The sequence below is a fragment of the Megalobrama amblycephala genome, linkage group LG10 (genome assembly GCF_018812025.1).
Source record: "Megalobrama amblycephala isolate DHTTF-2021 linkage group LG10, ASM1881202v1, whole genome shotgun sequence".
Lineage (NCBI taxonomy): Eukaryota > Metazoa > Chordata > Actinopteri > Cypriniformes > Xenocyprididae > Megalobrama > Megalobrama amblycephala.
In genome coordinates, this window is record NC_063053.1 from 20,723,098 (window position 1) to 20,746,704 (window position 23,607).

At 36.3% G+C, this 23,607-nt stretch overlaps 1 protein-coding gene across 1 annotated transcript in view; it reads right to left on the minus strand.

The window, feature by feature from the left end:
• Positions 1–17,869, minus strand: part of pdss2 (prenyl (decaprenyl) diphosphate synthase, subunit 2) — a 41,250-nt gene extending 23,381 nt beyond the window's left edge. Inside the window, exons 1-2 of the mRNA XM_048205340.1 lie at positions 17,282–17,869; positions 3,835–3,969 (exon numbers count right to left, since the gene is read on the minus strand). Coding sequence (XP_048061297.1) covers positions 3,835–3,969; positions 17,282–17,508 — 362 coding nt within the window. The 5' untranslated portion in view covers positions 17,509–17,869. The remainder of the gene's footprint in view (positions 1–3,834; positions 3,970–17,281) is intronic.
• Positions 17,870–23,607: the final 5,738 nt, after the last annotated feature.

Sequence of the window (23,607 nt, forward strand, 5' to 3'; positions counted from 1 at the left end):
AATGAAGTCATTTGGAATAAATAATGACATTTTTGTTGGGTGAACTTTCTCTTTAAATGTGTATTTGTGCGTTCACCAACACTCACCTCACCCTTTTTCAAACACACACACACACACACACACACACAATGGGTCAACCCCGAGTCTTACAAGTCTCAGGACAACTACATCACCATCTTGTTTCCATGACACCCACCTCCCAGCTGTGGAACTATGAGGTCACTTCCTGTTTGGAGGAAAACATGAGGTTGTAGAACCAAGAGAACCAGGGCGAAAAAATATAGGAGTGTAGCGATTAGTGCCGGTCCCTCCTCTCACTTGCTTTGACACTCTCTTTCCCCACTCGGTGAGAGAGAAAGAGTTCATTCAGACAGCTTACACACACATACACACACACACATGCTGCCAAGTACAACAGCCGTTTCTGGTAACTCCCTGGCACTGCAGCCAAAGGACTCGCACACACACACCAGCCTGTTTAGAGCAAGCGTCCTTCAGAGGCGCAGCGGTGGAAGTAGTTGCACGAGTGTGTGTGCTGCATGTGTGTCAATTTCGTGTCCTTAACTGGACATAATTTACCCCGCACACTTTCATATCCTGTTTCCGATGATCTGTCTATTACACACACACACGCATGCAACAACGTGGTTACCATAGACCTCGTTTTCCATTAAACCTTGTTCTCTCCAAATTCAATGCTATGTTTTTAAAACAAATGTCATCTTTTTTCACTTTCACTTCTGGAAAGAGAAAACGGCTACATTTCTAATTGGCCTCAGGTGAAATTTGAACCTCATCGTCTCAGAAATCAAATCTTCAGGAGCCTGCAGCTTTCAAGGAGTCTAAATGAAACTTCTCTAAACCTGATGCCCAGACACCAGTCAAGAATACATCATGATTTTTAAAAATGATTATTAATGTCTCTCCACCTTTCGCACCAACGAACACACACATGCGACCACTTATATGCTGATATGAAATACTTTTGGGAAGTTGACATGCTATACTTCTAAAACTGACATGCTTTAGTATATATCAAACTACAGTAGACAGTGGTCTGAAAAACAAAATAATTGGGTATGATATTAAAACGTCTACATTAAAATAGAGCTACAACATTAAAAGCCACAACCAGTGCATTGCGGCTTGAAGATCCTTCATCAGGGTGTGGATTTCAGCAGGCAAACTTTATTTAAAGAGTTGAAGACAACTTGAACAAACAGTGTCTGCTGTAATATAATACCCACGAGTGTGTTAGATTTGTTCCAGAGACTGCAAAGGCTTCTCCACCAAACAGCAGAGGAGGTTACTACATATGTTTTGATTGCTTAAACAACTTTTTCCAATTCTTTAATAATTACTATGACCTTTCATGACCTTGAGAGACTGCATGGAATATTGGTACTTTTAATAATGCATTTTTCACAACATCAGACCATTTAAAATTATCTACAGAAGCCTGAAATATGAAATAAAAGTCATTGAAACTCTTTAATTTGTTTTATGTTTTATATCATATTTGAGACATTGGGTTTTTATGGGTCATATAGTATGATATAGTGAGAATATGGAGCTTACACTCAAGGAGGAAAAAATACATCAAGTTCATTCAGAGGCCCAAACTTAACAAAAATATGCAATTTTGTACAGATGTTGTTATTGACAGGGCCAAAAAGAAAGATGAAATTCTAATAGCTTGTAATATAAATCAATGAAATGTTTGTAACAGTATAGCAGACTACCTACATTAAATGCATATGAATATTAGTTGTCCCTCTATCGCTCCCAAAAATACGTCTTTGTTTAAAATTCTTAGATTTATGCTCTGTAGTTTTAATTGTGGGGGGCAAAGCATGCAATACAATACAATGATTAAAGAGAACTTAAACGCCTCAAAAGCCTGTTGTATAATATTTAATACAAACATTTTAACATGTTTTTTTTTAAAGATGTTTGGAGTTACAAGTTACAAAGGTGGCTTTAGTCCAGTAAATGTCCATCTTAAAATATTACAAACAATATAAAAGTTATTATTACATTTACTTTATAAAAAACTCACAGGAAAAAGACACCTCAATCTGAAGGTGAGCATTTTTAGAAATACACTTAGAGGACTTGGAAATTAGCGTATCAAATACAGTGCAAAGCATAAATGAGTACACCCCCTCTGAAACTTCTGAAAGTCAGCAATTACTCAATTACTTAGAAGACATGTTAGGGTTCTTTAGAGATATAATGTTCCAGCAAGTCTGCTTAATCAATTCCCAAAGAAGCATGTCAAAATTATTTAGGAAAATGGTAATAAAATGTTGTGTAGCAAAAATGAGTACACCCTCCTAAAAGTTACTAAATAAAACAGAAGTTAAAGGTAATGTTTGATCAACAGGTAAGAATGTTGAACCAAAACATTTAAAGAGAAGTAATTTCTTAACAATTAAAAGTGTTATATAGTATATAACTTATTTCTTAGCACAAAAGAGGACAGTGGTACAAGAGGATTACCAAATCATTGTTTTAAGTCTGAAAATACAACAAAAGTAACACAGAAATTCAAAACAATGGACTTGTGACAAGGCCCCTGAAATAATCAGGCCTTCATTTTAAGCTTTCATTTAGTGATGAGGGATTTTTTTGCTAGACAAAGAGCAGAGAATTACCAAGTGAGTGTCTCAGAGCCAGCAAAAGCTATGAAAAGAGTGACTGTTTATCTCCCGATGCAGCCTGCAGAAATGACATGCATGGTTGTTGTTCTCACTGGAACTACCTACTGTAGCCAAAGCACAATAAAGTCAGCCATTTCCAAAGCCCATATTTACAAAATATAGATTTTGGGAATCAAGACTCTGGTCTCATGTGACCAATCATTTTGGATTTAACAGCATCCAAAATGTTATGGTGTTGCTAGAGGAGGAGTACAGTGAGAAGTGCCCGGTTCCCACAGTAAAGTTCAGTGGTAGTAAAGCTCTTATATAGGGATGTATGAGTGCTGAAGGTGTGATGGAGTTGTGCTTTATCAATGCTGTCATGAATTCCCACACCACTGAGTAATTTAATACACAAACTTGAAACAGAAGATGTTACCCTTTCCTCATTCCCTGCATTGTTGGGCAATTTTTCAATATGACCATGAGGAAATGCATTCTCCCAAGGTGAAAAACCTTCTGTGGACATGTATTGCACTCAGTCTTAACACTCTTGAGCGCCTGTGGGGGATTCTGTAGAGACGAGTTGAGCAACACTCCCCATTAAAGATCAGGGCATTTAAGGAGCTCATCATCCAGGAGTTAAACTAACTCCGTGCCAAGAAGGGTCAGAGCAGTATATTCAAAATTATGGAGGGCATACTAAGTACTAGAATATTATACATTTGTTGAATTAAATCTAGGGTGTACTCATTTCTGCAATCCTTAATTTAAACCAAATTGGCTAATTTACTTATTTTATGTCTATTAATGACATATATTTCTCAGTTTTTATTATGTATATGTTTAATACATTTTAGTTTTGCCATCTTTCCATGAATTGTGTTAGTGATCATAAAGAAAATAGATTGTTTGTATTTGTCCAGAGGGGATGTACTCATTTATGCTGTACACTGTATGATACAGTAGGCTTATTAGGGTTAAATATGATGAACATGTTATGTAAACTAGAAATGTCCACACTTAAACAATTCTTTTCCCTCTCCATATACTTTTTCTTTTGTCTTTCACACATCTTTCTGTATGGTCCCCTTCCCTCTCTCACTTTCTCTCACCTGTGTGTAGTAGCATTTCTCAAAGCTAGAAGCAGTTAGGATCCCCACGGCCCTGAGAGAGAAAGGTATCGCTTTACCTGGGGTAGATGCCGCTGACCATGCTATCATGAATAAGGTCGCTGGTACTGGAACTTGGACCGGCTGCTTTGGACATTAGTAGCACCACAAGACCTCGCATCTGTAGATTATTCCGGCTGTCGAACACAAATCCTCTATGTAAAACAAACAAACAAACAAACAAACAAAAAAAGATTACATAACACATATAATAATATAACTCATATTTTTATCATAAACTCCATGCAGAAACCCAATGAAACTGACAGAGTGAATGAAACAGAGGTCTGCTAGCCATCCCTGATCAGTCTGATCATTTAAAAAAAATAAAATCTCAATTAAAAACCCATGAAATTATTTCATATTTATGCAATTTGATAATAACAATTTAAAAAAAGAAGTCTCTTATGCTTAACAAGTCAGCATTTATTTGATCAAAAACACAGTGAAAAACAGTAATATTGTGAAATATTACAATTTGAAATAACTGTTATCTATTTCAATACATATTCAAATGTCATTTATTCCTGTGATGGCAAAGCTGAATTTTCAGCATCATTACTCCTGTCTTCAGTGTCACATGATCCTTCAGAAATCATTCTAATATGATAATTTGATGCTCAAGAAACATTTCATATTAATATCAAATTGTTGAAAACAGTTGTGATGCTTTTTTTTCAGGATGCTTTGATGAATAGAAAATTCAAAAGAACACCATTTATTTAAAATAGAAATCCTTTGTGACATGATAATAGTCTTTATTGCCACTTTTGATCATCCTTGCAATAAAAAAATATATATATTTTTATGATTATTATTATGATTTTAAATATAGAAAAATGGTGCTACCATGTCACATGTCCAAAAATTATGGCGTTACCATAATGGTACTTTTTCATAAGCGCAAAGGCAGTTTTTTAAAAAGAACAAAACAATAACTACTTCCTGTAGTTTTTTCCCCCAAAGTGTTCAAAAGCGTCAACTTCACATAATATGCGAGATCCATTAATAAGTCATGCAGACTGTGCCAGACTAACTCTGTGCTGAATGCCGTGGCTCCCCTCAGAATGAGAACTAATAGTGCATTGAAGAGCAGAAATGTGATTCATCAACTAAAGCAGCCAGACTGCAGATTCCTCCAGGATCTGCTCTAAAGCAGTGTTCTGCTCACTCCTGATGGAACACACTGAATCACTGAAATGATACCTGCACTCAAGGCATATAGGAACAGCCACAAAAAAGAAAAAAATAACTATGTTGTTATATCAAACTTTGCCATATATCTCTTATCAAAAATCTACAACACTCAAGAAAAACCCACTGAACTTCAAATTTCTTCTCGGGGGTCACTATGGGTCTGGATCTGTCTAAACCTGTTGAAAGATTATATATATATATATATATATATATATATATATATATATATATATATATATATATATATATATATATATATATATATTATATTTATATTAATATTAATATTAATATTATATATATATATATATATTATATATTAGACTTAAAAATAGACTTAATATATTTTGGAACCACAGTATATTCACACAGTATTTGAAATTGACAACCGTATTTACTAGCAGGTGTGACTCTCAAAATATCCTGTTCCTACAACAGCAACCAGGAGCAGCTTGAATACGGTCTGTGTGAATGAGTCAATAAAGTGAATCCCCATTTCTATTCTCATCATAGCCGTGAATACCACCTGTAACCATAGTGAAAGTGACCAAAGCAAAGTAAAAATAAAACATAAAAGGGTAAACCAAATTCCACCAAAATTTGGCCAAGAAAACTTAAATTCAGTTAGCATATAAAATGTCATTCATAACTATACTGTGTGTGAACAGAACCAAAAATCACCTAAAATCAGATTGCGACTTGGACCAATTAAGGTTATAAATACCAACACACACATGCACACACAAAAAAAATCATCTTACACCTTAGCAACCACATAGCAAAGCCCTAGCAAACACAACTTATGATACTGACTTTTTCATATGCAAGAATTATAAACCACTTACATTTTCTTCATGAAATGTAAACCAAAAAAAATCTAGTTTGATATGAAGGGAGCGAGAAATGATATGAAAGCGAGATGAAGGGTAATGGAATGAAAGAAGAAAAAAAGCAAGGTCTACATTAATTTTTTTAAAAGTTGAACTTAAACGTTTTTAGAACGCTGTATCACACATGAGACGCAAGTGCAACAATCAAACACATACATTTAGATCATGTTTACATAGAGAAACAACAGAAAAGCAATGCTGTGTGGAATGTAAAAATGCATTGGACTAATACTGTCACCTGGGAGCATTATGAAAATATAAGTTCGCAGTATGCGACTGTGTGTGAAGTCGGGCCTCACCATATCCTAATTGTGTTAAAATGAAATGCATGGTGTCAAACTAATGAGCCAGCATGTCGTTCCAATACAGTCTCGCCCTCTTTTCACCTCCCATCTCTCCATCTTTCACTGTCTCTCTCTCTCTTCAGAGGAGGAAACAGACACACAAAGACACTCTCAGGCTTGTTAATCACAGTTCCACGAGGGGGTCTTGAAGGCAGAGGTCATCACTGTTATGAGCTGGTCTGCCTTTCAACATCATGATTAATTTGCATCTCTATGACGGCTGGTGGTTGGTTCTGTGCAAAGGCGTCCAACCCCACCGACCCTTTACTCGGCTCCATTATCTGTTTAAAATATACATAATACAAATAACTTTCTTTATAATTGCCTTCTAAGGACACAATAGCACAAATGGCCAAAGGCCTCTTTCCTCAGAGACAAAGATTCTGCATTTTGATCATTTTAGAGACACGTATTAATAAATCTTTCAATTTCAACCGACACACCTTGTTTAAACAAACTCTTTTTTAAATCCCAGTTCCTTTTTTAAAGGAAACTTGTCAGAAAACACGTAATATACAGTATTAATAACTCTGTTGAAACTGTTGTAGATGCACATTTTAATACATCCCTGCTAGTCAGCCAAATCACATGGCAGCAACTTATAGACATGGCCAAGACGATCTGCTGAAGTTCAAACTGAGCATCAGAATGGGGAAGAAAGGTGATTTTAAGTGACTTTGAACGTGGCATTTCAGAAACCATTTCAGAAACTGTTGATCTACTGGGATTTTCATGCACAACCATCTCTAGGGTTTACAGAAAATGGTCCGAAAAAAAGAGAAAATATCCAGCGAGTAGCAGTTCTGTGGGCAAAAATGCCTTGTTAATGCCAGAGGTCAGAGGAGAATGGCCAGACTGGTTTGAGCTGATAGACAGGCAACAGTAACTCAAATAACCACTCATTACAACCGAGGTCTGCAGAAAAGCATCTCTGAACACATTGAACCTTGAAGCAGATGGGCTACAGCAGCAGAAGACCACACCGGGTGCCACTCCTGTCAGCTAAGAACAGGAAACTGAGGCTACAATTCGCACGGGCTCACCAAAATTAGGCAATATAAAGATTGGAAAAACGTTGCCTGGTCTGATGAGTCTTGATTTCTGTTGTGACATTCAGATGGTAGAGTCAGAATTTGGCATAAACAACATGAAAGCATGAATCCATCCTGCCCTGTATAATCGGTTCAGGCTGCTGGTGGTGCTTTAATGGTGTGGGAGATATTTTCTTGGCACACTTTGGACCCCTTAGTACCAAATGAGAATCGTTTAAACGCTGACCATGTCCATCAGTGTACCCTTCAGTGTATCTTCTGATTGCTACTTCCAGCAGGATAACGTGCCGTCACAAATCATCTCAAACTGGTTTCTTGAACAAGACAATGAGCTCACTTTACTCAAAATCACCTTCACAGTCACCAGATCTCAATCCAATAGAGCATCTTTGGGATGAGGTGGAATCATTCGCATCGTGGATGTGCAGCCGACAAATCTGCAGCAACTGTGTGATGCTGTCATATCAATATGGACCAAAATCCAAGAGGAAAGTTTCCAGCACCTTGCTGAATCTATGCCACGAAGAATTAAGGCAGTTATGAAGGCAAAAGGGGGTACAAGCAAGGTGTACCTAACACAGTGGTCGGTGAGTGTAGAAAAACAATAGAAAAGCAGCGCAGTGGAATGCAAAAATGCATTCTCTGTGAACAGCCCCTAATAGTACTATGATAACCTGCTGTTCAGTGAGTGAACAAGGCATCTGAGCCGGATCAGTGACAAAGTGAATTCAGTGCGAGACATTCAGTACATCAGTTCAACAGAGGAGAGTTTAATTGGCAAATTGGGCTGAATCTTGTGCTGTAGGTTTGTTTTTGTGTGCGGTTATTAAGGACAACTCAATAGAAAGTTTAAATCCAGACTGTTATTAATCTGATGTAGTCTGATGTAGTGTGAACGGTCATGTGGATGTACATAATTGGGCTGAATCTTGTGCTGTAGGTTTGTTTTTGTGTGCGGCTATTAAGGACAACTCAATAGAAAGTTTAAATCCAGACTGTTATTGACTGTCTGCGGTTATTAAGGACAAATCAATAGAAAGTTTAAATCCAGACTGTTATTAATCTGATGTAGTCTGAATGGTCATGTGGATGTACATATCACAAGTGTCCCAGGTGAAAAAAACCAAAAAAACACTTCTATAATGTACTTAAAGTGCTCTATTTTCGTGCACTAATTTCATACTTAATATACTAAAAAGTCTTCTTTAGTACTTAAGATAATCTTAAGCACATCTAAGCATACTCAGCTGTGCTATTTTTGAGACACCATGAAATATGAACTAAAATGTGCTTTTAATATACTATCTCTGTATTTAAAAAACATTTATTTAGTACACTATGGGTTCAAATGTACTATAAGTGATATCTAAATATATGTTTTAAATACAGAGATAGTATATTTAAAGCACATTTAAGTTCATATTTCATGGTGTCTCAAAATAGCACATTTGAGTACACTTAGATGTTAATATTATCTTAATAAGTACTAAAGAAGAATTTTTTGTATATTAAGTACGAAATTAGTGCACGAAAATAGAGCACTTTAAGTACATTATAGAAATGTACTTTTTTTCCACCTGGGGTTCCAGGGCTACAATCGACTCTGGTTGCCGGGCAATGAGGCATAATGCAGTTCCTGTGACGACAAGGGCTGTAATCCCGTCTCCAGGCAGAGAGTCACTTGTCATGAATCACAACTGTGGTAATCGAGATGAGATGACACCCAGACACGCCCACTACCAAAAAGCCCAGAGAGAGAGAGAGAGAGAGAGAGAGTGGTGGGCAGGATATATCATGACAGAATGAATGAATAAAGGAGAGACTGGAGACATTTAAGGTACAAACGAGGAATAGAAATACAGAAAAGTGGCTTGTAGCAGGAGAATCAATGAGTGCGGTTACATATATCATCTTACATAGATTATGCTTAATAATAACCCAATACTGTGTAGGTCATGTAATCATCTTAAACTGTATTCTTTTATCAGATAGAGGTCATAAATGGTTCAAGTGAAACCCGATCAGTACACACCCACTACTCAGTTTTCAGCGTTCGGAGTGGCCAGTGTTATTTTAGTATTATTTATATACTATTATAGTATTTATTAATATTTTAGCTTTTAATTGCATATTTTCATTTTATTTTTATTAGTTTAATTTTTGTTTAATGTGTACACACACACACACACACACTTACAAACTTTTATGTTAGATGTGATTAGTTTATCTGACAGCGCAAAAAATCTATAGATTAATCGCAAAAAAAAAGTTGCTGTTTTTTTATATAGGCAAATGCTTAAAGGTGCCCTAGAATCAAAAATTGAATTTACCTCAGCATAGTTGAATAACAAGAGTTCAGTACATGGAAAAGACATACAGTGAGTTTCAAACTCCATTGCTTCCTCCTTCTTATATAAATCTCATTTGTTTAAAAGACCTCCGGAAAACAGGCGAATCGCAACATAACACCGACTGTTACGTAACAGTCGGGATCATCAGACTAGGTAAGCAAGCAAGAACAATAGCAAAAAATGGCAGATGGAGCAATAATAACTGACATGATCCATGATAACATGATATTTTTAGTGATATTTGTCAATTGTCTTTCTAAATGTTTCATTAGCATGTTGCGAATGTACTGTTAAATGTGGTTAAAGTTACCATCGTTTATTACTGTATTCACAGAGACAAGAGCCGTCGCTATTTTCATTTTTAAACACTTGCAGTCTGTATAATGCGCAAACACAACTTCATTTTTTATAAATCTCTCCAATAGTGTGTAACGTTAGCTTTAGCCACAGAGCACCATCAAACTCATTCAGAATCAAATGTAAACATCAAAATAAATACTATACTCACATGATCCGATCCATGCATGCAGCATGCATGACGAACATCTTGTAAAGATCCATTTGAGGGTTATATTAGCTAACTTTGTTTATGCACTATATAACTTCACTTATAGTCGAGAGCTCTGGAGGACAGGAAGCAACAGATTTAAAGGGGCCGCGCAACCTGAATCGGCGCATAGTTAATGATGCCCCAAAATAGGCCGTTAAAAAAATGTATTTAAAAAAATCTATGGGGTATTTTGAGCTGAAACTTCACAGACACATTCAGGGGACACCTTAGACTTATATTACATCTTTTGAAAAGACGTTCTACGGCACCTTTAAGAGTCTATGATTGGATCATTATTGCAGTGATTGTTATTTTTCACATACTAAATGGTGTTTTTTTGAAATTCAAAAAATGCAGACAGTTTCCTGTGATGGGTAGGTTTAGGGGGATAGAATATACAGATTGTACAGTATAAAAACCATTACATCTATGGTGAGTCCCCGTAAACCATATATACAAGTATGTGTGTGTGTGAGAGAGAGAGAAAATGGTTTTTAATAAATTTTACTTTTAGTTTACAATAAAACTGTTGGTGTGTGCACATTGGTTTACACTATGATGTCTAAACGTAAAAAAAAAGATGATTTTCCCTTGTTGTTTGGTTTTAATAATGAGCTGATTTTTGATAGCTCTCTGTTTTGTCTTGCTAATGTAAACATACCTTATTCAAGCAGAGCTCACATACACCAGGTCACATCCTAAGATGTGAAAGACCATCCCTTTGAACAATCACAGGTTTTTAACATCCTCCTGTCCACCAGCCGCGTTGCCTTTAGCTAACATTTTAAAGACATACTGACACAAAGGTCACAGTCTAGAGCAATCTGAAATAATCTGGTCACAACCACCACCCAGAAACACACACACCATCACTCAATCAGACAGAAACTGCATCTCAAAACATGCACACAAACACATGTCATTAAATCACAAACTCCCTCTACTGCAAAGTGAGGAGCAGGGAGTCATTAAAACAAGACGAGTGGTGATAAGAAATGATTGGAAAGAGGGAATGAAAGAGTGATGGAACGTTACAGAGCAGCTGGAAAGTGTTTATGACCCAAACAAGGAGTGTTGTGCAGTGAAGTAAATTTAATATGTGTGAAACATTTTAAGGGGCTGTTCACACAGGACTCTATTTTTTGGTTAGCCAATGAAAACATGAGCTGGATGGATGTCTTTGGCCCCTATAGTGAATCTTTCTGGTTTTTCCACATCAATGAGCAATTCATTGTTAAGGCACTATGTCAAGATGAATCTCATTTTTCACATGTGTCACAGAGGATAAATGTCAGTCATACAACAACGGACCAATCAGATGAATCCGGGGGCGGGATGAGCATAATGTACATATTTATAAGCATATTTACAAGTCTATAGACCAGTGGTTCTCAATTAGAGTCCGGGGCTCACTAGGGTCTCTTAAACTTACAAACTTAACAAAAGGGGGCATCAAGATGACTTAAATTGATTTAAAATAAGAGAAAACTTGCAAGTAAAAAAAACAAAAAATCAAGGTATTTCTTAGTATTTCATTACTTTTATAAGGAATATGTGTCATTCTCATTGCCAAGCTCTAAAATATTTTATTGCCTAGAAATTGTGAGTGGGGGCCATCCTATATTGTGAAAAATAGGGGGGCCTTGAAGTCAAAAAGGTTGAGATGCACTGTTATAGACAATAGTGTGTAGAAGATAATACAAGTCTTTTTTAATGCTTTCGTCTAGCTGCTATTACCATTAGTGTGTGTGAACGACACCTAACAGCTAAAAAAGAAAACTGCAGTAAATATCCAGCAAAACGCCACAGCGAATGATGTCATTGGGAAAATGTGACATTACATCACTGCACTCCATTTGTCTGGAATATTATGTGTGTATGCAACAGGGCCGTTGCTTTATTACATGGAGACTGGGACCATTTTTTGCGGGGTGGGCCCAATAAGTACCGTAGAGCAGGGGTTTTTGGAATGGGATCCGTAGAAAAGTTTAGAGAAAAATATACTAATAACAGTACAGTACTATAATGAGTAGGTAAAAAATGTAATAATGTGACCTAAAATAAACTAAATATTTTCCATAGAATATTTTATACATATTTAGAATATTAATTTTTCATAATATAAAATCTAAAAACCTATATAGATGCCTTTTAAATTTTAGGATGGGGGTCACTTGCATGAGAATGATCATATTTTGGGGGTGAAAACCCCTGCCATAGAGGAACTCAGTGAGACCCCCTTGTCACAGGGCCTGTGTGTGTGTGTGTGTGTGTGTGTGTGTGTGTGTGTGTGTGTGTGTGTGTGTGTGTGTGTGTGTGTGTGTGTGTGTGTGTGTGTGTGTGTGTGTGTGTGTGGGTGGAAAAAAACACATCTGTGTGTGGAACTGTGAAGGTCTTCCCCTGACGTGTCACGGACATCTCCGCAAGCTCTTGCCACAACCGCAAACTGCTCTGAACTTCGCTGAGGTCTGTGTTTTTTTTAAGAATGAACCGAAAGGCGAAGCGGAACGTGAGCTGGCATTGCCCGACTCGCCAGCCTGCAATTGTGCATAAAAATATCTTTGGCGCGTCTTAGGAGACGGCTGAATCTGCACTGATGCTGAGGAGAGAAGACAGGGTCCCCTCCCAAATGGATTGTCATATCAGATTTAGGTGTATAGGTTATTACACCCTTGGGCTACTGTTTCCAGCACTGTCGTCTGGATGGGCCAGATTGAGTTCCCCAACTCTCTCTCCCTCTAAAACCAAGCGCGCACACACAAACACTCAGTCTTTATTTCCTCTTAAAACTTTCTGTATGTCATTCAGTTGGACAGCATTCAGGTGAAAAAAGTTCAAGGGATAGTTCACCCAAAAAAATAAAAATTCTGTCATCATTTACTAGTTCCAAACCTGTATGACTTTCTCTCTTCTGTGGGACATAAAAGTAGATGTTTATGTGCTTTTTGTCCATACAATGGAAGTCAATGGTAACCAAAACCATTCAGTTACCAACATTCTTCAAAATATCTTCTTTTGTGTTCCACAGAAGAACTAAAGTCATACAGGTTCACACAGTGACAACAGGTTGAACAAATTAGGACAAAATGTGAATTTTTTGGTGAATTATCCCTTTTTCAGAATTTTCTTGTTTCTTTTTTAAAAATATTTTGTATTTGTAGGTAAATCATGGTTAAGATTCAAAGTCCAGCTACGCCCTTTGACATCAAACTGTTAGAACTGTTATCTCACTAAAAACTGACCAGAATATGAACTTATTACACAAAAAACAGAAACTTAATTTTCACACACTAAATTAATGAATATAGTGACAGAATGAAGCTCACAGCAGACAGAGTGCTATACTAAAGAAAATTCTCGAAACAAACTTGATCTATGGTATCACAGAATAGGCTGTCTGTCTCAAAGTTGCACAAAATCACTGGAACTGCAAATGGCAGCCACTGGGGGGAGCCAGCTTTAATTTGGCCATGGCTACTTGATAGTGACTTTTAAGTGTACTTCAGGGTCTATCTCCTTGGAGTAACCTAGAGGTTAAGTGCCTTGCTCAAGTGGATTCAATAACTCTCCCATTTCTAATTCACCCCTAACCGGAACTGAACCGGTGACTTCTGCAGTCAAGAAGCAAAACCATTAGGTAACGTTCACCTGTAGACCCAGGAGAGGACAAAAGTCTCATTTATTAAGCCTTCCTCACTCAATGAACGTGCTTTAACTGGACTAGCCTGAAAAATACAATTATTTGACATATGATTTGTAGTTTCAATTTCATTCTTTAACCAACAAAACAGCTGTATGTGTACTAAATGATTCAATAGCACAGGACTTTAGTGAGGAATCGCAAGAAAACATCAACCAGCCTATTGATTTACAGAAGAAATGACTAGTAGACTTGGATTGCTTCTCAATGAACAAACTAAACAGGTCAGCAGGGTGTAAAACTCTTATGAAGCCTTTTAATTTGTCCTCTGAGAGCCAAGAGCCACTTGTGCTAATGACCTGCATCTTTAACCACTATATTTTAGGTAATACTCCAGTCTGTAAATCAGTTTGTCATTTGAACGCACATCAGGGGCTTCTTTACACATTATGACCTTTCATGAGTATCGGTTCATTGTGCCAAGCAGAGAAATTACGAATCCTACTAAACTGGAGGCTTGGCTCATGTATATTAACCCTGTTGCGTTATACTCACAACTGATTTGCTGAATTGCATACGATAGCAAATTGGCACAGGTTGGGAATTAAGTTGAGCTGTGCTACTATTGGTTCATTAACATTAATTGTGTGACACAGGCAGACCATTCCAATGAGGTAACCAAGCAACGTTAGGGTGAACTAATCAATATTCATGAACTAACCCGTATCCATATATAAAGGGTTGATAAATTGGCCCCATGACAGTTAGAAGACATAAATACATGACAGGCGAAGTCTGATTTAATGAACTGGTGCATTCTAACAAAACAATTCAGTGATTTTTTATTTTTTTTTATGTTGGGCGCAATTACGTCATTATGCAGTCCTGACACTAGCGTGGCATATTTACATGCTCTAAAAACTTTGCACTAAAGTTAATCATAATTTGTGTCCCATTTCAGTTTCTTGTTTTGTGCATTTACAGTAAACCACTCGAATAAATATCTTAGTTCGAAAGGTTTTGCACGTTGCAATAAAATGCTATTACAACCAACTCTATTCCATATGCATGTTGATAAAACTGTCTAAAGACCCTATCCCGGCTGCCGTTCAAAAATTTGGGGTCATTAAGATTTTTTTTTACTTTTTTGAAAGCAATCTCTCATGCTCACACTAAGGCTTTCGATTTTATTTTATTTATTTATTTTTTATTTATTAGTTTATTTTAATAGGGACAGTACAAAAAAATATGATTACAGCCAAAAGCTGAAAAATATACATTGCACATAAAGAGTATAGCTTATGCCAATTTGCATCTCAAGTCTTTATTGAGGCTTTCCTTAGGAAAAAAAAAAAAAACTACCAATACCAACCCTGCTTACCTTAAGTTAAAGGTCCCGTTTTTCGTGGTTTTTTTAAGCTTTGATTGTGTTTATAGTGTGCAATATAACATGTGTTCATGTTTCGCGTGTAAAAAAAAACAGTATTTTTCACATAATTTACTTATCTGTATACCGCTGTTTCCACTGTCATAAAAACAGGCTGATGACTTCCTTGTTCTATGAAGTCCCTCCTTCAGAAATACGTAACGAGTTCTGATTGTGCCAGCGGTTCCTGTGTTGTGATTCGACAGCAGCTTAGCGCTCCTTGCCCGGAAAGGTATACGCCTCTTACCATAACGTGGAGATGCACGCGCTCAGTGTTATTGTAAACATGTCTTTAATTTTACCCTATCAATTTGAGCCGGAATCAGACCCGGTGATTGGACTGCGAGATGAAAATAACAGCGTTTCGACGACATGGCGACAAACACACTCTACAAACGCAACTCTTGTGTATTCCTGTGGGCGGAGGTTAGTCAAAAAAGTCGTCATTAAAGAAGGAAGTAGAGGGATGTAGTCCAAACTGGGCGTTCGATGTAGGCAACTTCTGTTAAATAAAATATCTCGCTTGGCATTGAACTTTGAGCTTTAAAATTTTACAGATTTTATTTATACTCTAACAACAACATTACACACTAACTAAAGTTTGAAACATGGGATCACGAAGAACGGGACCTTTAAATATTTTACATGCGTGCATGCATATACACACCTAAAAAAACACCAGATACCTATTTTAAGGATGATTCCGACCCTAGCAACATATAGATAAATGGACTAAAAAATATATAGAAAATTTAAATATGCATACAGCTCTTGTTTGTTGTAAACCAGCACTGAACCATCATTGTGAAAGTCTTTATATCATGTACTGCTTTAATTTTAATTGTCAACATGTTCCTGAGTTGGGAGCCCTTTACAGAAAAAGCGACTATCTGCGATAGATCTACTTTAAAACTATTTAGGTTAATCCTTAACCATTTTTGATTTTTTTTTTATGTTTATCAAATTTAAGTTGTGAATCTAAAACAGTCCTCCATTTCTTCAATTTTTTGCCCTATTTTTATTTTTTCTATTAGAAAAATGAATAAGATGGTTTTCTTAACATTTAAAGTTAGGTGATTTTCCTGGAGACACATGGATATCTCTCCATCTGAGCATTTAAAATTGTGGGAACTTTAGCAGACGTATCATCAGCATAAAGTTGACATTCAACACCTGGGCAACAACTCAGCAAAACATTTATAAATGAACTAAAAAGCAACGGGCCTGATATTGAATCTTGAGGTATGCCCATTTTGTGGTTCATGAACAATGACTTTACCTCCTCGATTTTCACACATTGCTCTCTTAGATTTAGATTTGAGGGAAAACACTCAATTGTATGTTTACTAAAATTGAATGCACCTAATTTAGATACAAGAATAGCATGGTTAACTGTATCAAATGTCTTTTTCAGGACAATGAACACTGCTCCCAAAACATATCCATGATCCAAAGATTGCCTCATCTTTTCCTAAAAATAACAATTCACTGTTTCTGAATGTTGTGGTCTAAAACCAAACTGATGTTGGTGGAAGAGGTTATTACTCTTAGTTGTCTCCATGATCTTTGACATAACCTGTAAGATTTATTTTAAACGATAATTGGAAATCAGGCTGGAATCCCCTGATTTAAAAAGTGGTGTAATTACAGCCTCTTCCTATTGCTAATGGAGCTATATAGATATTCTTTAATTTAAATTATTAATACATTTCAAAAATAAATATATCAATATATTTTAAAGTGTAATTTATTCTTGTGATAGCAAAGCTGAATTTTCAGCAGCCATTACTCCAGTTTTCAGTTTGCTGTAAAATATTCTTCACACATGATCCTTCAGAAATCATTTTAACATGCTGATTTAGTGCTTTTTATGCTGAAACATTTCTTATTGCACGTTGTAATTAATGCTATTCATTACAAACAGCTCTGTTTCATATGAATGTTGAAAAAGTTGTCAACGTCGAAAGCATATTATTTCCATCATCATCATATCTGCAGAAGACAGTAAACACAGTACCTGGCGGTGTTTAGCAGGGGATGTTTCGTTCCCACCAGCTTCCTAACATGCATGGCCACGTTGCTGAGCTCGTCACTAAGCAAACAGCGTAAACTCATGAATGAAGTTGGATATCCTACGATCTTTTCCGCATCAGACACCACTTTAGTCCAGTTAGAGGGAGACGGGTTGGAGAAAATACTCAGATGCCTCCTTCCAATGTAAGACAGCCATGACCTCCAAGCCATTTTAAAAACAAATAAAACTAATAGACCAGTTATTATTTAAATGCATAAATGTTCATTGGTATTTCAGAAAAGTTCACATCAGAAATGTGACACTGTCTTTCACTTTTTGATTGTCAAATCTAGCAGCCTCTGTCCTCCCAATGTCACCTCCTTATGGAAGAAAACATCATCTTCTTCAACACAGAAGTCGCCTCCGCTGATCGAGCGAAGGTCTCTGGTTAATACAAGTACATTTGTCCAAACCGATAGTCTGTGCTGGTCATCGAGTGTCCGCTTCTACGAATTTAAACTCTCACGTTTTGACAGCTGCACCGGGTCGCCATCTTCTACGAATCAGTTTACGGTCTGTCGTAAACACTGCGCGGTTAACCCATTCGTCACCAAAACCCAGTTTAACACTATCTGATTAAAGAAAAAAGAAAATAATACTAAATAATTATAATTATAATAATAATAAATAATTGTCCTTTTTCATTTTCTCAGTCGATTGAAACAGCAATAATTTCAAGGTTTTAATATTAATTATTATATTAATTATTAAAAAGTGTTTCTGATTATACAATGGACGTTAAGGGGCAACCCACCAGAGTACCAAAACTGTTTAATGTAGTTTGAATTATATCTTTTTTATTTTATTTTTAGCTTAGTTTTGTTTAAACTGTCTATTTTTATATCTGCCTTGTGTGACCGTTATATTTGCACCAAAATACTGCACTTGTTGATTACCCGCACAGCCTTTAATAAAAACAATCAAAATTATGGAGTTTTTTTCCTTCCTTTTAAAGGTTGATAAGACATACAAACCATGTGTTATTATATGGTTAGTTGGATTTTATTATTTGCTTTTCCCATTGTTTCAAGCCTGCATGACCCTATTAGAACACTTGCGTCCCATTTTTGAGTTGTGACCCACCCGATTGAGAAACACTGTATTGCATGTTGTAGAGTGATTATTCTGGATTTGTGATAATCCCCATATTGAGATCATGCCAGTCAAATGAATCCCATGGGATAACAACTTCAGCTGTATCATCTGTTAAAAGCCAGGAGGAAATTTCACTTAAGCGCAAGAACATTAATGATGTCAAAAGTTACTTTTTACACAACCTGAATTTTGTAATTGAAGGACAATGTATTTATTTGGACACTGCAGCCTTTGTTGGGAAATTCACGTTTTTGCTCAACCTATCACAGATGGTGACACTTTTGTATGGCCACAATGTTACCACTCAGACAAAAGTTAGTTTTCAGGGTTACTGTGTTTGAAGCAGAAAGGAGCTGACAATGAACGTTATTCTATTATGCATTTTATTATGAAGATGTTTTTAAAATTATCTAGTTTACTTCAATTAAACTAAACTATGGCCTTTCATGCTATAACATAGACAATGACATTAAAAGATTAAGATCATTAGCCCAGTTCAGTCTGGTAAACTGATGCCTTGGGTCAAATGAATATGTGATCTGATCAATTTTTGCTGTCCTATGTGGCTCTATTGCAGGACATCTTTCATTTAGTCTTTTCGAAGCTGATCAAGAACCTGTGTATATAATAAAAAACCTCTAATATTATAGTGTACCAAATGAGAGGGTTCCCTCTTTGCAGCATTTTTTTTCCTTAAGAAAAATCAAACTATATATATATATATATATATATATATATATATATATATATATATATATATATATATAGCACAGAGTGTACAAGTTCATGACAAATTGTCACATCTGTCCTGTTTAACTCCTGGATGATGAGCTCCTTAAATGCCCTGATCTTTAATGGGGAGTGTTGCTCAACTCGTCTCTACAGAATCCCCCACAGGCGCTCAAGAGTGTTAAGACTGAGTGCAATACATGTCCACAGAAGGTTTTTCACCTTGGGAGAATGCATAACCTCATTGTCATGTTGAAAAAATGCCCAACAATGCAGGGAATGAGGAAAGGGTAACATCTTCATGACATAAAGACTTCATGACATTTCACTGCTTCAGGAAGATTCAGAGCACAAATGAATCAGTGTATCGAATCATGATTCAGATCACGTGTCAAACTGCCAATGGCTGGAATCACGTGACTTTGGCGCTCCGAACAGCAGATTCGACACACTGATTCATTTATGCTCCGATGCTTCCTGAAGCAGTGTTTTGAAATCGGGCATCACTAAATAAGTCCTTATTTTGTTTTTTTTTTGGTGCACCAAAAATATTCTCGTCGCTTTAGTTTATAATATTAATATTGAACCACTGTACTCACATGAACCGATTTAAATATGTTTTTAGTACCTTTATGTATCTTGAGAGAGGAAATGTCATTTCTCCCTATGAAGGCCTCACGGAGCCATTGGATTTCAACTAAAATATCTTAATTTGTGTTCCTTAACGAAGGGCTTACGGGTGTGGAACGGCATGAGGGTAATAAATGACAGAATTTTCATTTTTGGGTGAACTAACCCTTTAAGTCTGAGAATGATTCAGTGGGCTATATAACACTTTTAATTGTCAAGAAATTACTTCTCTTTAAATGTTTTGGTTCAACATTCTTACCTGTTGATCAGACATTGCCTTAAACTTACACCAGAAATTTTTTATTTTGTTTTAGGAGGGTGTACTCATTTTTGCTGCACAACATTTTATCACCTTGATAAGAAAATCTTATTTTCCTGAATAATTTTGACATGCTTCTTTGGTAATTGATTAAGCAGACTTGCTGGGACATTATATCTCTAAAGAACCCTAACATGTCTTCTAAGTAATTGAGTAATTGCTGACTTTCAGAAGTTTCAGAGAGGATGTACTCATTTATGCTGCGCACTGTATATATAGCCAGCTAAGGAACTGTGAACATTGGAAAACATGAAAATAGGCCTGCGTGACTTATTTTTCACAAGCTGTTTTATTGACTTCTTTCCACAAAATTTAAACACAGATTTAGTGATTACATGAGACATGATACATTTTGATGTTCATGCATGTTTTTCGAGATATAACTTGTATTAATGTGGAAGAAAAAACTCACGCTCCCCGCTGCTGCTTGAATTGAGGCGCTACAGCGATCTGTCACGTCACATTTAAGAGCGTCAAAACGCCATTTATTGTTTGAATTTTGTGATAAAATGGACAGAATTTGAAAACTGAAACTTTGTTTCTTATCAGAAGTAACAAAGCACAAAGCTCTTTGCGATTATTGGATGGGGGAAAAAAAAGAAATAAGTAAAAAAAAAATGCAGACCTGGCAACCCTTTCTTGGACTACGGGTGATTCATAGGGTCAAATAGAGCTTGCTTTAACGTCGCTATTTTTGAACTGTTAATGCGTTATTGTCACATTAACTAAATTCAACACAAGAGAGATTTTCTTAACACACAGTATGAGTTGCAGTCTGAAAAGTACATAATCGGCTGGATATAATCGTCCCTGATCATCGGCTGTTTTTAAGATATTATTGGCCGATACCGATTGTTAGCCGATACATCAGTGCATAGCTTCAAATGTCAAAATATACAAAATGTACTTTGAAGTGCAAGAAAATACATTTTAGGTATACTATATATTTAGATATTTAGAAAATAACCCAAAAAATAAATGGAAAAATATTAGTAACTAAAACTTTTTTTTACATTTATATAAATATATTGTATCATATATATTAGAAATACATTTTTGGCCTTTTTTTTTTTTTTTTTTTGTATATTTTTACATTAGTGACATTTAGTATACCTCAGAAAAAATATGGTAGAAATGCTGTCACTTGGATGCTACCCTTTAAAAATGTTCTAAAATGTACCATTTAGGTAATAATATACACTTTTGGTATGTTACTTTGAGGTACTAATAAGCACTCTTTGGGTACAAAGGTGTACCTTTTGAAAGGGAGCCGCCCCATTGGCAGCTTTTGTACCTTAAATATATTTCTTGCTGTATATGTGGATCCCCTTAACTTGGGGTTAATGCAAACTCGAGGCTTGCTTATTGCAGGAATCAAACTGGCAATTTTATGACAATGTTAACCACAATGCCACACCACCTAACTTTGCAGACATGAAAAAAGAACCTATAGGTTAGAGAATATTGAGAGAGGCACTTTTAAAAGCAGGAAGATGCATAAACTGTTTAGCAGAGAACTTCTAATGTGATTACACATTCACACATGCTGCTTGGGGCATAGAGAGAGACTGATAGAAAGAGAAGAAATTAAGGGCCTCTCTGCTCTCCTCTCCCTTTGAAATTCAATAAATTCGACCTTCTATTTAAGACTAGGTTTCATTACTTTAATCAACAACACATGGCACATGAATATCAGATTCCCCACTCAGTTATTTTACAGTGAACTGTCTCAGAAGTTATTTACCAAAAGACTATATGGTAACTCTGGTATGCCCTCATCATCACTGATATAATGGAGCATATAAACATTTTTAATTTCTTAACAGTGGATCAATGAAAATGTCCTTCTGTTTGGGCTTCTAAAGAGATTCCAGATCATTCCACACCACACCCACTTCATGCTGTCTCTGAGTTTTCGATATCTCACCAGGCTGAAGCAACCAGGAACTAAAGCCTCAGAAACTGTTATTACATCTCTGATACATCAACTGCCCTATTTTGTTCATAACCTGCATGTTTAGCATAAACACTTCTGCTCATTTGCCAACAAACACCTCTACAAGTTCAAAAACATTGATGTTTACTGCATCTACAAATCCTCCACTAATGGCACTCTATGAAATTACACCACGAACACCTAAATAATCAACCATCTGCTACATGATTCCTGCAGTAGCTCTGCCTTTTGGGTATCCACATTCAATTCACCTGTCGTTCTTTATTTGCTGCAGTACAGTGTTTGCTCATGGCTTAATTTGTCTCTTCGATCCAATCTTTGTCATTCTTTCAATTGTTGTCACTTATGATTAATTAACAAATTAAAGCTGTAATCATCACATAATTAAGAGGTCTGTTTAGCTCCATGAAATAATTTAATCAAACTAAACTTCACAAGCAACATTTGTCTTTCTGTAGAGTTGTCTTCTATGGGACTGGAGATAGCCTAGTTTGAAAGTTCCTGTTAGTATCTGGTATAACCTCTGCATCAAGAGGGATTTGTGGACAAATATTACAGAAAATAAGCTGGTTACAGTAGAAACATGTTTGGCTTTTTATATGCCAATTTAAAAACTCCATGCTTCCATGCTTGATATGGAGAACCGCCATTTCATTACAGAGCAGTTGTCTTAATTTAAAGAAACAAAAAATTCATCCAAAGTAAAATGAAAATTGCCTTATTAAACAACTGAAAACAATCTGCACTAGCATGTACTTTTCAAACAGCTGTTTTTGTACTTTTTGAATCCTGAAAAAGCAAGGTTGACCCTCATCTGACGGCTGCTGTGTGTTTCAGTGGAAAGCTGTATTTAGCATAGACCCTGCGGGTGATCTGAGTCCCATTAAAAAAGATAATATAAGGTGAGTTTGTGCCTTTGAATGAAGGGAGGAATTCAGTTCAATTCGGCAGATGAGACTGCTGTACAGACATCTGTCCCTGTGATTGTAAAACGAATGTTTATTTTTCACAAAGCAGTGATGTATTCGGCATCCAGCTGTTTTACATCTACTTTTAATTCCTTTTGTAATACTTCCCTCTTGTAGAAATCCCATAAGCATCTTTTTGAAATGGAGACACACTAACACACGCATTCTCACACACACACACTTCAGCGGACACAATGCACACACAATATAAACAAGCAGGGATTACAATGAGAACAGAAAAGGCTGATGTTGTCTCATGACCACACTTTTTCCACCAGGCGTTTCCCAAGAGACGTAAATTCCATCCTCTAATCTTATTTGTCATTGCATATTAGGGCCATACTTGTGTTTACAAACCATATTCCTCTGCACTTGATACACAAGACTAAGAGCTATGGAATCGAATCGGAGTGAAAGCCAATCCACGCTGGAGAAAACACAGTTTAGCCTGTTAGAAATCGGGCTGAAGCACCTCCTTTAGTATCAAGAGGGGTAACAGTATCCCTGCTAGAATGTAACTGTTTATCATGGGCTAGTGTTCGGCAGGGGCTGCCAGAGCTGTGTGTGCTAA